The sequence below is a fragment of the Chaetodon trifascialis genome, chromosome 21, assembly GCF_039877785.1.
Source record: "Chaetodon trifascialis isolate fChaTrf1 chromosome 21, fChaTrf1.hap1, whole genome shotgun sequence".
Classification (NCBI taxonomy): Eukaryota; Metazoa; Chordata; class Actinopteri; order Chaetodontiformes; family Chaetodontidae; genus Chaetodon; species Chaetodon trifascialis.
This window is the reverse complement of record NC_092076.1, coordinates 3,252,753-3,266,344: the sequence shown is the minus strand read 5'-3', so window position 1 is coordinate 3,266,344 and position 13,592 is coordinate 3,252,753. Positions and strand designations below refer to the sequence as shown.

Sequence of the window (13,592 nt, the reverse complement as noted above, 5' to 3'; positions counted from 1 at the left end):
ATCGGCACGCTTTGTGCACGCTTCTATGAGATGAACTCATTTTTCAGTAAAAAAAAGTGAATGAAAACAACAAAACAAGTCAACTACACTGAGCTGTGAAACAGGGATCTAAAGCTCTGACTGCAGACATGTCGATTATGACTTATTAATACTTCAAGCCACAAAGAGGCAGCAGAGCCTGCAGGTTTCAGAGCCATTCACACACTCACGTGCACTCATTTCCTCACACGGCCGCTGTCTTAATAAATCCAACACACCTCAGAGATGATACTTGAAAAATACTGTATTTTGGGTCGAGCACTCTTACAGAAAATCACGTTGACATTTCCTTCAAAAAGCAAATACACGCTGATCAACAAACAGAAGCCATGTTTCACATTGACGTCAACATTCAGTTCAACCTCCTTTCAAAAACTGTCCAGTAAAAAACAGGAAACATGACAAACGCGCTCGTCGAGACGCCGCGGCACGTCCTCGGAGAGAAGCCCTTTACGGCGGCAGCAGCTCAGACACATCACGGCGCACCTATTTACAAATCCACCTTACTTTGGTTCTTTGGTCCATGTTTGTCATTGGTTGGATCGATGCATTAATTCAACACATCAGTCCGCTAAAAGAAGTAAATGAACAGGATTGTTTTGGGTTCAAACAAAGAAAACACTTTATATTAAAGTACACATGTTCACCTGTGAGTAACAGCTGATTAGCACGCACATCAGTAGCATACTGGCTGTTATTGGTCATTACAAAGCACTTATTGATGCCTTATTCTGGGGTTAGGACTATTAACGATTAATTCATGTACAACAACTTCTTCACTATCAATAAGAAGCAATTAGGAGGTTATTGAGGGAAAAGTCATAGTTTACGGCCTTGTAGTTGTAGAGTATGATTGTGTAGAATAAGTGCTTCATAATAACTAATAAAGAGCCAATATGCTACTAATATGTATGTTAATACGCAGGTAGTTAATGTCTAATAGGTGTACCTGAAAGCATGAATCTGTACAACTGAAACCTGCCCTGTAACAGGCGAAAATGCTTCTATCACTACTGCTGCCGCGGTCAGTAATATTCGTACTTAAGCTACTGTAGCTACTGCTATTACTACTGCAGAGCGATTACCTTCTGACCTTCACTGCAGCATAATGTTTACGCTAAGCTAATTCTGCTATTGTCACCATGTAGGAGAATTAAAGACTATACATACAGGTTTGGCTCATCGCGACTGAATCAAATTGTGGTTTCTTGAGTTGAATAAAGAGCGAGAATCCCCACATTCAAAAGGAATCAGACATCATTACTTCACTAATTCTAGATGAGAGGGTTCGCTTCAGCCCGCCTCCACTGGCAGGTGCAGTGATGACAGACACAGGTGCTTCAGATGAGCAGTTTGTACACTTTAAATTAACAGTGACTTTTGACCTTTTAGACATTCTTCCTCTAATGTGAAGCAGCTCTGTCTCATCTACAGAATAAGTGCCGTTTCCTCGGATCCTGAAAGGTTTGGACAGACAGGACAGGAGAAGCTCTGGATTTGGATCAGACTTTAAATCAGATATGCTGAAAAATCATCTGTGGTGCTCAGTGAACCCACACCTCTTTCCAATAGTTTAGTTTTGGGGAATAAGAATCTTAAAGCTGCACTGGAGTCAATATTTTCAATCAATACTGGATGGTGTGCAGGGTGAAGGCTTTCTCAGAGCGACAAGCCGGCAGAAAGTTAGCTTGATCTGCAGCTCTCACACACTCTCATCTCCTCCGCCTCGTCTCCAGCAGGCAGCTGTTTTCAGCCAAACGCTCCACAGACCAGCAGAGCGAAGCAGCTGAGGAGCCAGATGTTGCTCTCAGGAGCTGGTGGAGACCAAAACAGCAGTAAAAGGAGGGTGAATACTGGACTGAGAACCAGCAGGGGCCAAAAACACAAGTCCACCTGAATGCTAATGTTGCTCAGTGTCTCCTTGAACCGTAAACAAGCTGAAAAACTTACTTAGGTGATAATATGTCAGTGTTGCGTTTCAGGATTGTTTGGCGCCCCCATGTGGCTAAAAACAAAAATGAAGTAAAGCAGCTTTCGTATTATTTCTTTACACTTCCTGAATGTGTCTGTTGTTGTTTTGTTGCTTTAGTATAATAAACAAAACGTCAGAAACACGTTTGAATACTTCAGGCTTCGCTGTGAGGCTGCTTCGATTGCACAGGCGTACCGAACAAACATGTAGTGTAACTATGAAAGAAGTCAGGACAGAAATGCCTCTCAGCTCGTGTTGCAGAACTTTTGCTTTTGTTGGGTCGGTCTGGTGCTCTTGCACATACCGTCTGCACACAGGCCAGACGAGTGGACAGACAGGAGGACTGCTGTGACAAACCAGGACAAGAGGAGTCCAAATATGGAAATGGTCAGATAAAAATAAGAATTGCTTAACTTCCCAATCTTGGCCCTGAGTGGAGCAGCGAGGGCTAAATATAAAAGCTCGTGGTTTGTCGTGTCTCGCCTCTGCTGCAGTTCACAGGTCCCTCACCGTTTCATTAAAGCCCTGTTACTCTCCTCTAAGCCCAGAAACCTCGAGAAAGAGGAAGCTCCTCGTGGGAGCGAAGCTGAATAAATACAGCAGTGTATCATTACATAGAAAATAACTTTGATTGCTGCCTGGTGTGCCAGGGGGTGTGACATGGCACATGATATCTGCGCAACTGCACCGTCCTCTCCTCCCGACACCTCGCACATCAGAAACGTGTCATTCCCACAGAAACAGACATAATACTCGATTTCTTCCAAAGGCTCTTGAAGTGTCTCTGGACAGTCCTTCAGCACACTTTCCCTTTGTCCTCTCTGTAAAGTGTGTTTTGTCTCTTCCTGGGGTTTGGTACCATGGCAGCGTCCCCGCCAGGCCTCATTTAGAGCGCTGCTCAGCAGAGTCGAGAGCCAGAGGGCCACGGATCCTCGCGGATCTGCAGCCAAATCAGAGGCCTGATACTCTTTGTGCTCTCAGCAGTCTATGGGGGAAGGAGGTGTCCTCTTCTGCCCTGTCAGTACTTATTAATCCCAAAGATCCTCACACCGTGCAGCTGGGGCAGCTTGGGGATGAGCACGGTGAGCAAGGAGACGGTGTTGACCACAAAATGGGCCCGATCGTATTTGGTGTAGAAGCTGGTGAGTATATACCTGAAGCAGAGATAGAGAAGAGAGGAGAGAGTCACGGGAGGCTCTTTGAGGAGCACACCACGGTAAAGAAAGCTTCAACTTCAGACTAAAACCTTTCGCTTATTTCCCTCCTGATAATCACTGCAAGATGTTTCCTAACTCTGACGCACAGTGCCAACGCTCGAATCTGCGAGGCTGTTTCAACACGCTGAACGACGGGATTGCAACATCGGCGACTATTAACCAAACTAAAGCATGCACATATGATGCTGCAACGCATCTGAAGTCTGTGAAGCTCGTCTCAATGCGCAGCCGCAGAGAGCGACCAAGCAGCAAACCTTCAGAAACGCCTCTGGAGTGCAGCTTCCTGCATGAACCCTGAGCGTGTGCAGGCTGCATGCTGACAGATGAAGCGCAGATGTTTTTCCTGGTGAGACGTGATAAAAAACTATGCTCTAACATTTGGAATATTTACATTTTTAGATCTAACTGCTCACACCAGTACAGGATTTTTGTGAGCACAGAAAGAGGAATCGCACATCCTGTTCTCTGCTGAACAAGTGAGGACAAGCAATAAAAGGCTCTCCAGAGACTCCTGCAGATGTGAAGCTTTTCCATCTGGAGCCCAGAGACTGACCACCGGCCTCTTCCTGCTGGTCGGCCACCGAACAGAAAGACTGCGAGGCCTTCGCTGCGTTAAAGCGCACACCTGCAAAACTGCTATCACCACAGTGTTCAAGCTGAGCTGGCAAATCAAGGCCAGGGAAGCAGAGCGCTTCCTGTACGCTGAACTCTGCTGGGAAATAAGGGCAGAGAGGGGCATGAAAGCAGCACGAGGTACAGCTGCAGACACCAGGCCGCTTAACCGAGGGTGAGCTCGGCTAATGAGGGAGCAGCAGGGACGCCAATCAATCAGCAGTAAAGAGGACATCAGCCTGGGACGAAAAGACATTTTGTCTCAGATAATAAACACAAAGTAAAGTCATCGAAGGCACATCGTGGACGGGTTAAGACACAAGAGGTGCTGCTGGGTGGGAAGCCGGTGAGGGACCACGTCCTCGTCTGAGCACTGAGGAGACATTCTGGACAAGCTCTGGCTCTCCTTAAGGAACTATATCTGTCTCTCCTTCTCAGCGATCAGCCGCCTGCTACACGGCGCTCGCTTTGAAGGGCCACTTACAGGACGATGGGCGTGATGGTGAGGAACTTGCGCGATGCGGTGAACTGCACGCCGTAGTCCATCTGCTCCCAGTGCGTGAGGAGGCGAGCCTTGCCCTGATCCGGGGTCTCAAACGGCGTCCCTTTGACCGTGTGTAGCAGGAGGTACATGCACTGCAAGAGACAAGAGACAAGAGACGCCGTCAGAGACGAGGAGAAGAACGCTGCTGTAACGTAGAAACATGAAAATGTCTCCAGCTAAATTTAGAGTTAATAATGTGCTTTTCTTGGAAACTAAAGGCCGGACAGACAGTTAGGTAACCAGAGTTCATGATGCAGCTCTGCAGTGAAACGCTGGTTGATCTTTATTAACAGAACAGAACATGAGGATGAGCAGCGAAGCAGCGAAGCCGCGAAGCAGCGAAGCCGCGAGCAGATCCCTCCTGTCTTCTCAGAATACCTCCGTGCACAGATTTATCACCCTCTGACTCTTTTTTTAGGTTACTTTCAGTCACCACATCTCAAAGCAGCTCGCGAGGCTGCGCTGCACGTGTGCCGCTGCACTGACCAGGTTGTGAATGAGGTTGGTGAGGGTCCAGACGACGGGGACGCTGGCGAAGGGTATGCTGAGCAGGATGACGTGCAGGAGGCCGATGCCCAGGATGTACGACAGCCACATCCCTCTGCTGTTCATCACCCGGGTGTTGGGGTTCACCTCGCTGTGCGCCGTGCCCACATTCATGACGGCGGTGGTGCCGCTTCAACAGCACTCTGCCTGCTCCGCGATGCACCGGCGCGAAAGGGTCTTAGCTTGAGCCCAGCTGATGTGATGATCTGTCAGCTGTAAGATGAACAGAAAGACGACTGATCATTCGCATTCGCATCTGCAGGTTATCTGACATCATAATCCACTGAGTTTATACGACTGACGACTACGACAGCGGGAGGAGGATTTTAATTAAATGACCTGCTCGCTCCTAAATTTAATTGTACAGTTAATCACTTCCTTGGGGCTGCGCAAACCCGTGTTAGCATTTCCTAACTTTCAGTGGCACCACTTCATTTGTTTCCTGACGTAAATGTGTTTACAATTTTTAGGTGAAAATGGCGTCAAGCACATCGATGGTGGATGCTGCATGTGATACTTTTTGTCATGAAAACTGCAATTAAAAATTAAGAAAGTAGTAGTTGTACTTTTGTTGTTACACCTACGAAGTGTTTGTGTGACACAAGTGACGTCAGTAGAGGCTCGTGATGCTCTTAAAATCACCTAAAATAAGGATTTCCAATATCGTGCTGCATCAATGAACAAACTCTCATCAATATTCCTCATTATATTACAATCGTGATATTAATGAGGCCCCCCCCACACTTCCTGCCATTCACTCAGCTTCACATATTGTGCAATAAAGAACAATCGATGATGAATTTACCGGACACCTGCCAGCCAATCAGAAAGCAGCTTTTTCTGGGGCCAGGCTATAAGGAGTGAGTGAGGCTAAATCAGTAATAAAAAGTAAGAAAAGCCGCTGAGCAGCTCAGAACCTGCTGGATCAACAGTGACTGACTGATCAGTGAACGCAGCAGCAGGCGCTTGGTCATCCCAGCATGCTTTTCTCCAAGTTCTCACAGACTAAAAACGTCACCGGCTACATGGTTATCGGCAACGCAGCTACAAAGATCTACAAGTGGACAGTTCACCAATAAAAGCGCTTAAAGTGCACTCAAATACTCCCGGAGTAAATAAATCATATCGACTCACTGCAGAGAAAAATGGCTTCAACTCCGACCTGTATTAGCACCAGTCCGTTATCAGTTTCTGCCTTATCGATGCCTTCAGTTATGTAATTGATACTATCACCGGGGGACCGGCGCGGCTCCGCTCAGGCGATCAGTCAGCCGGTACCACCTCTCGGCTCCGGCCGGGCTGCTGCGTGCTGCGGTCGGCTCGCGGACTCACAATCGGTCGACACTCATCCACTTTTCCTTCGCCTTCCAGACAACAGCTGGTGACAACACAGCACGGCTCATCACGTAACGTCACCGCTGCTCGCTTCCACGGCCCCGCATTCCGCCTCGGTCCTCTCTCTTCGCATTCTGCTGCGATTGGCTACTAAGCGTCACATGGTCCGGAGCGGCCTATCACGGTGCAATGCGTTGAGAGAGCGTGGAATACGCCCCCTTTACGTCACAGCGGAGGAGGGATCCGGAAAAACGGGCATGATGGACTTTTTGATAACGGAGAAATAAAAACGTTTAATAATAATAATTTGTGACGTTAGATGGCCTTTTAAAAAATAATTAAAAATACTTCAAATTTTATTTTGTGTATTTTCTAAACATTTTTGTATGTGATATTTCTTTCTTTATTTCTATTTATTTCTTTCTTTCAACATAAGCAACTGGAAATTTGACACTAGAATACATATAAAAAAAAGAAAAAGTGGCTCTTACAGAGTCATTAAAAAAAATAAAAAATTCTTTTACAGCAAATTTATATAATATTATAAGCAAGCATATATTATCCAGCAGAAGCAATCTGACTCCCAAAGATGAAGCATGACAATGCTAGCAGTGTGAGCTGCACAGACGTGACTTGAGCTAAATGCTAACATTAGCATGTTAACATGCAACAATGCTAACGTGCTGATGTTTAGCAGGTATAATATTTACCAGGTTCACCTTCATCACAGTTTTTGGCTGTTAGCGTGCTAACATTTGCAGCTAAATGACAAAATACACTGAGGATGATGGGATGGATGATTGGTCATAAACCAAAGTGTTGGCTAAGAAAAGCTGTGAACTGACTGTGGCGCCAAAGGAAAAGTGAAGGGGACATGAATGTCTGTCCTCATGGCAGTCCATCCTATAACTGTTGAAATATTTCAGCCTGAGTCAAAGCTGCAGCTCGACCCCCAACAGACAGAACGACACACGCCTAGAAATAAAGCAGCTCTCACAGCTGTTGAGCTGACATAAAACAGCGGAGAAAGACCCCTGAAATAAGGCTGTGTGCGTGTTTCATGCATCTTAAGCCAGAAATTAAACTAATGTTTAAGTGTAATTGTTAGATCACACACATTCATACTGCAGTCACATATTTATACTGCAGTTCACTGTTGACCTAATTCAATATACAAAGCACATTCTTTCTGTAGATACTCTTTCCTACTGTAAATACTCATTTTATTATCTTTTTTTTTTTTTTTTTGCCTTGTCTATGTGTATACTTACAACAATTCTCCTCGGGGATCAATAAAGTAATTCTGATTCTGATTCTGAATGTCATGCAGAGTTAGTCATTTCTATTAAATCAAAATACACACTGCCTCTGACACCTCTGAGGTTAACACTTGATACCTAAGTACAAAAGGGGGCCCTTGACTACTTATGTACCCACGGTGAACGGAGACCTTGCTTCAGGCCACGAAAAATGACTGACAGGGCTGATACTCTGGTCCCAAAATCAAAGATCAACAGTGTCATGTTCTGGGTCCCAAGATAAGCTCTAATACTAATTTAGGCCCACAGCAGCCTGAGGCCAAATGGGTCAACTGTGTTCTGCTGGCATGCGATGTTACGTGACACCCGCTGTTTGTAAGGGTCCCCCCGTGATGAGCGGCGAGAAACAGGTTTGGCCGACTGACAGCGGACTCTCTCAGGCTCATAGCCCTGGGTGCTGTCGCTGTGTTCGCTGTGTAAACCTAGAGCTCTGTTCCAATGCGAACTATGGATGACAGTACTGTGAGATCACTGCTGGCACTGGAACAATGGCCAAATACATGACACTGATAAAACAGAGCTCAGGAGCGGGGTGGGGGGCAAACCATGACGCCTGCAGATGCAATCAACAAGTTGTCATCTGTATGTGACATTGAGACGCACTGTAGACTTTAAAGGGAGCCGGTGGATGTTTTTCTAGTCTTTTCTGGAACATGAATGATCCACTTGGAGTGTAAACGATGGTGAGATCTTTACCTCCAAGTGATGAAATAAAATTAGGCCGCAGAGTCGACTCCCACTTTAAAAAACAAGTCATTATTTTAAGGGTTTATTGAAGGATCTCTTAAACCATAAATACTGTGTGTTTCCATATCATCCGTAACAAATAGGCTTTTGTATTAGAAATTTTTATCTGTTCCTTTCATGTTTTATTGCACTACATGCATTTGAAATGCACACTCAGCCGAACAGGATCGAGTGTCTGATCTTCGCTGTAAGAAAACTTTGGCTATCGCTGAAGATGATGAAAATCAAAGGTTCAAAGTCCCGCCGTCGTATCCATTTCTCCACAGCCACATATTTTACAGATGTTTTTGTATGTTCCTCTGCGGACTACATTTCTCTACACTTTGACTAATGCCCGCAGGTCATCTGGCTGAGCCCCCCCAAACGTAATGTGATGCCGTTAGTGGGTTCACAGCAGTGACAGAAGCTTCAGTGATGAGACGCCGTTCATGCTGAATTTTGGTCGTATTTTCTGTGAACTAAATTGTTTATATGTCATTAGCCTTTATACCTTTAGGCCCTAACTGTCACTCACCCATTCAAAAACACTTCTTACGTTCGGATTACGATAAATGATTCATTACTTTTACATTATCCTGTGCTGCGACCGCTTTACTCCTCCAAAGATCCAGCACTGCAGGCTGAAGCTAATGGTTTACCAGTGAGTGCAGCTTGTATAATCTTCATTTTTTAGATTGCCGGAGAGAAAACATTCCCTTTACCCTCAGGTTACTGCAGCTTGCATTAGTCATTTAAAAGGTAAGATGAAAATATGAAATTCTTACGATATCATGTTGAATTCTGGTGAATTATGATGTGTGTTTCTCACCATTGTTGGCATTTTATTGAAAGATGAGTCAAAAACATAACTGTTAGTCGTGTCATGTCACAGTACAGACTCACGGCTTCATGCTCGCAGGACATTTCATGTATGCACTTGACAATAAAGAGCTCTGATTGGGTGCAACCAGCAGATGTCACCAGCAACACACTTTGAACGGAGCACTGCCGTCCTGGAGTCTGAGCTGAGATTCACCTTCAGTCCAGTAACTTTAACACAAACACTGTGATGCAGTCAAGGTTAAATGTATACGTGTTATAATAATTAACACATATTATTCTGTGTGTGTGTTAGTGCTTATCAACGCTGTTACCGGCAAAGAAACATCGTCTTCACACGAGGAACAGCAAAGTCGGTGTTCATGATGTGACAGTGTGTCTCTTCAACATGTAAAATAATGAGAATTCATCAGGATTCATGCACTGAAATGCACCGACGGTCTCGGCCTGGCTTTGTCCTCGTGCACGCGCAGCGCACAGATATCATCAGCTACACCTGGTCGAGGTCGACGCAGCACAAAGCAACACTTACGCAATAACTCGTCCCTTCATGAAAGTTAAAACGTGCAGTTTGTGTTGAAAATGTTTACGAGACGTTCTGATTTCACTTTACCGTCATTTTGCAGTTTGTGCTCACGTTGCTTCATCCTGAGAGGTATTTCTGACATTCTGTCCACCCCATTCATGACATTCAGGGTTACGTCCTCCATGTTGAAAAGGATTAAACTGACTATAGTTCACTAACACTCCAAATATGCAGTATAATCTACATTCAGCGTTCAGTTTGCTTCTTGTCATTTCATTTGAGAAATTTGCTGACGATGTGCGTTAAGCAGTGTTCTGTATTTCCAGAACTTTCCGCACTTCACGCCAGCATGAATATGCTTAGTGAACTCTGAACGGTGCACAGATGAACCAACATGCAGTGAAGGCGACAGGGGACTTTGTTCAAATGTACCAAAGCTGATAAAAATCATAAAAAAGGGAAGTAAAAATAATTCCCATCTTTAAACCTGAAGGTAATGTGTAACAGCTCCATCACCTGCTGCGGTGCTTCTACTTCACTGTCACTTGAAAGCACAGAAGCACGCCTGTCCATGGACATGAATGCGCTGTTCAGATGGTCGCGCTGGGGCTCGTACGGCCTGCAGATGAGCTGGATGTGACAGGAATGACACTGCTGGGGCAGCTCTCTCCAATGGGAGAGGTGGACTTGTGACCCAGGCAGGCTTGGATGATAGCCTCGCTGGAAAAGGCTGACGCAGGGAGTCCATTATTGCCCCTGGAGGAAGCTGAGGATTAGAACACCAAAGAATTTCAATAAAAGAAGTGTCTGTTTGGGGGTCGGGGAGGGGCAGAAGGATGGTGGTGGTGGTGGGGTGGGGGGGTTCCCCTCATTGTCCCAACAGTGATTGAGAGCAAGAGGAGGGGAGTGGGACGGCATTGTGTTTGCAGCTCCTCTGAAGAAGGTGGTTATTAGGGGGGATGGCTAAGGAGGGGTGAGGGATGGGGAGGCTGTTGACTCTTCATCTTGTGTGAACAAAGTCTCTGGCACATAGCCCTCTTCTGTCCCTCTGTCCTGGACTCCCTTGTTTACGAGTGCCATGAATTCTGTCCCTCTCGACGGGGACCCCCACCAACTCCAACCTGCACCGCCGCACATTGTGGGGCTTAAGTGCCCTTTAATTAGGCCGCCTCAGTGTCCGGCTGAAGACCGCTGAGGGTTTAGGCTCTTCTCTGTGAGACCTCGCTGAGCGGCTCACACTCACCAATAGAGCTTCCCTCACACAGCCGATGGATGGAGTGTTTGCTGCTCTAATGAAAAAGGTTTATTTGGGGGGGGGGGGCTCTTGTCGTCTTTGTCCCCCGTCTTAAAAAGTCCTGACAAAGGCGTTGATATTATCTTTAACACTCTCCCATTTCCAGGACACATTAGCGAGGACTCTGAGGTGAGGCAGCGGTCTCCGAGCACCAAGAGGCGCATGACTTCCAAATTTCCGCAGACAAATCATGACAGTAAACACGATGCACTTCCTGCACAGACAGAACACGCCGCACACCACGACTTCATTATTGCGATCTGGTGTTAATTAATCAGGCAATCACTTCACCGGAGGAGGCGAAAGAAAATCTGGTTGCGGTCATGAAATTCGAAGGGCCGATTTCCATTTTGCACATTCTGTAGAGGAGCGTGAATGCATGCAAAAATATGTAAAGGAGCGTGAATTCACATAAATTCACCCATCATCCACATACAGAGCCAAACACATGCACAGCTTTGTCATTGTGATGGAGCACATTTCATTATCATAACAGCAAAAAGCACAGGATCAAGAGTATAAAGGGGGAGGTGGGCAAGAGGCATCGGGAGTTTGCTGAACTGCTCCTGCAAAATGAGTAATTTCTGGATGCCCCATTGTGTGAAGAGCTTACAGGGCGAGGGCTCTGAAAGGAGGAGGCAAAGGACGGATATAAACACGGGAGCAAGTGAAATAAAGTGAACGATGGAAGGAGCGAGAGACGGAGGAGAACGATGAAAAGGAGTTTGTGAAGGGAGCAGGGCGGGATTGGGCGTGTTCAGAAACTTTTTCGCTACAGCCCAGTGTGTGTAGATACCCTCCTAATCCTGGTTTTATTGGCTGCCTGTGTCCAGCCATGCTGGTCGGATTGAGTAGGGAGGGTAGAGAGGTGGGGGGGCTGAACACATGTCCTTCTTTGTGGTAATACGCTGATTAGGCCTGAGAAAGAGCCGGACCTGGTTACGGCCTTTCTCAGGTCACCTTAGAAACCGGCCCGGTAGGGGTCCTCTGTGTGTGCCTCCCCCTCCTGCGCACCTACCGACGCAGCAGACACGCAAAGCGAGGCCTTCCTCCGCGCAGGTTTGTGCAAAGCGAGTGCTTCTGGGTCACAGTTCAGTCCAAGATCAGGCTCCGGCGCTCTTGACCTCAATCGCTGTTGCCTTTCCAGACAGTTCGCGTTGCACTTGTGGCCTCGACCTGGGAAACGTGGTTTCAATGTTGTTCAGATGCAGACCGCAGACTGATTCCTCTGCCTGCACTCATAAATTAAACCACTGTCACATTCCCCCCCAACCATCCCTGGCCCTATGCACCGTCTATAGCTCCTACAGAGCAACTGTCATCCAAATCCCAGAGCTGAGCTCGGCACATTTCTGACGATGCCGTAACACACAACAATATTCGTGATGGAAAACAGACCTGCCTCATTGTCAGCACCGCCGTGACATACCGCATCTTGACTGAGGCATTGAAAAGTCATCTTTATTGGTAGAATGTCGAAGACTCCCCACCACGACTGGCTGGAGAGCAGGCTTCATACAAGTTCCACAAAGATATCTATCAATTATTGTCACATTTAGAGAGTGAGAGGAGCCCCCCCCCCTCGCCTCTCAAACAGGGCGGTAGGTCGGTGCTGCTCAGTCACTGCCTGTTTCCCGACCTTCTTTGTTATGGAGGGATAAAACAGAAGGGGTGGGTGGAGGGGGGCACTCCACTGCTGACCTCCAGACTGTGGTCACTGGGCTCTCCCTCTGCGGTGGGCACTCAGCCTCCTCTCTGCAGGGTCCACGCTCCCAGCCCCTGCTGAGCGACCTTCCAGCCCCCTCAGCCCACCGAGCTCACTCACGCCCTGGAGGTCCTCAGCAGAAAGCCCGCGGGCCCCCAGGCAACACACATCAGAGGGAAGGACACCTCAGATACTCTGCATAAATACTGCTAGTACTCTTGAAACCACTTCAGAGTATCAGCATTCGTGTTACTTCCCATGACAAACTTTGCATGCAGCGACAGTGAAAGTGAAATATTCGAGTCACCTGTCGTTCCGGCAGCACCGTCCACTCTAATCCTCGACTAAGATACTTAAACTGCATCCACAAAAAATGTTTTCATTCAGGTTTTTTTGCTGCTTCAATATTAAATCAGGACGAAATCAATAAAACATCTCCTGCTATGTCACTGAACCTATTGTGACCTTTCTTACTTGGAAACAGATCTCCCAAAGGCTGCTTTCCATATGGCTCCACACTCTCAATCTGTTGTGAAATCTATCATGTAACCCATCTGCTCTAATGTCTTGTAAATGCATTTTTTATACGTTTTAACTGGCATCTTTTAATCACGTGTTCAGAAAGGCCTTCGAACGCAGCTCACTGGTAAGTCTGAATAAGGTGAGGTGTCGCTCGTGCTCAGGGCGGCCGTCTTAAGATTTGGCTTCTTTAACAGCTTTGAGTGCATTACATCAGCTGGGCATTATGGGTAAGGATACTCTGTGTTTGCAGTACATGGGTTCATGCACTGTGCTTTCTTTATTGCTTTCTCTTACATTTTTAACAATAAAAACTACAACAATCGAGGAAAAATGTCTGAAAAGCCCTTTATTTTTGCTTATTTACTGACTATCAATCACTTACGACGTGTTACACT

General features: G+C 46.5%; 1 protein-coding gene across 1 annotated transcript; it reads right to left on the bottom strand.

The window, feature by feature from the left end:
- Nucleotides 1-261: 261 nt before the first annotated feature.
- On the bottom strand, nucleotides 262-6,387 carry ormdl3 (ORMDL sphingolipid biosynthesis regulator 3). Its single transcript, XM_070991293.1, has 4 exons — nucleotides 6,065-6,387; nucleotides 4,871-5,143; nucleotides 4,325-4,476; nucleotides 262-3,165 (listed from the first exon to the last, which is right to left on the bottom strand). Exons 2-4 carry the CDS (start codon nucleotides 5,042-5,044, stop codon nucleotides 3,030-3,032), a joined length of 462 nt encoding a protein of 153 aa, XP_070847394.1. The 5' UTR covers nucleotides 5,045-5,143; nucleotides 6,065-6,387; the 3' UTR covers nucleotides 262-3,029.
- Between the last annotated feature and the right edge of the window lie 7,205 nt (nucleotides 6,388-13,592).

Coding starts and splice junctions, on each gene's coding strand:
- ormdl3 (XM_070991293.1), bottom strand. CDS start 5,044: ATGAATGTGGGCACGGCGCACAGCGAGGTGAACCCCAACACCCGGGTG. Junction 4,477..4,870: donor CCAACCTCATTCACAACCTG/GTCAGTGCAGCG, acceptor TGTCTCTTGCAG/TGCATGTACCTCCTGCTACA. Junction 3,166..4,324: donor ACCATCACGCCCATCGTCCT/GTAAGTGGCCCT, acceptor TCTCTGCTTCAG/GTATATACTCACCAGCTTCT.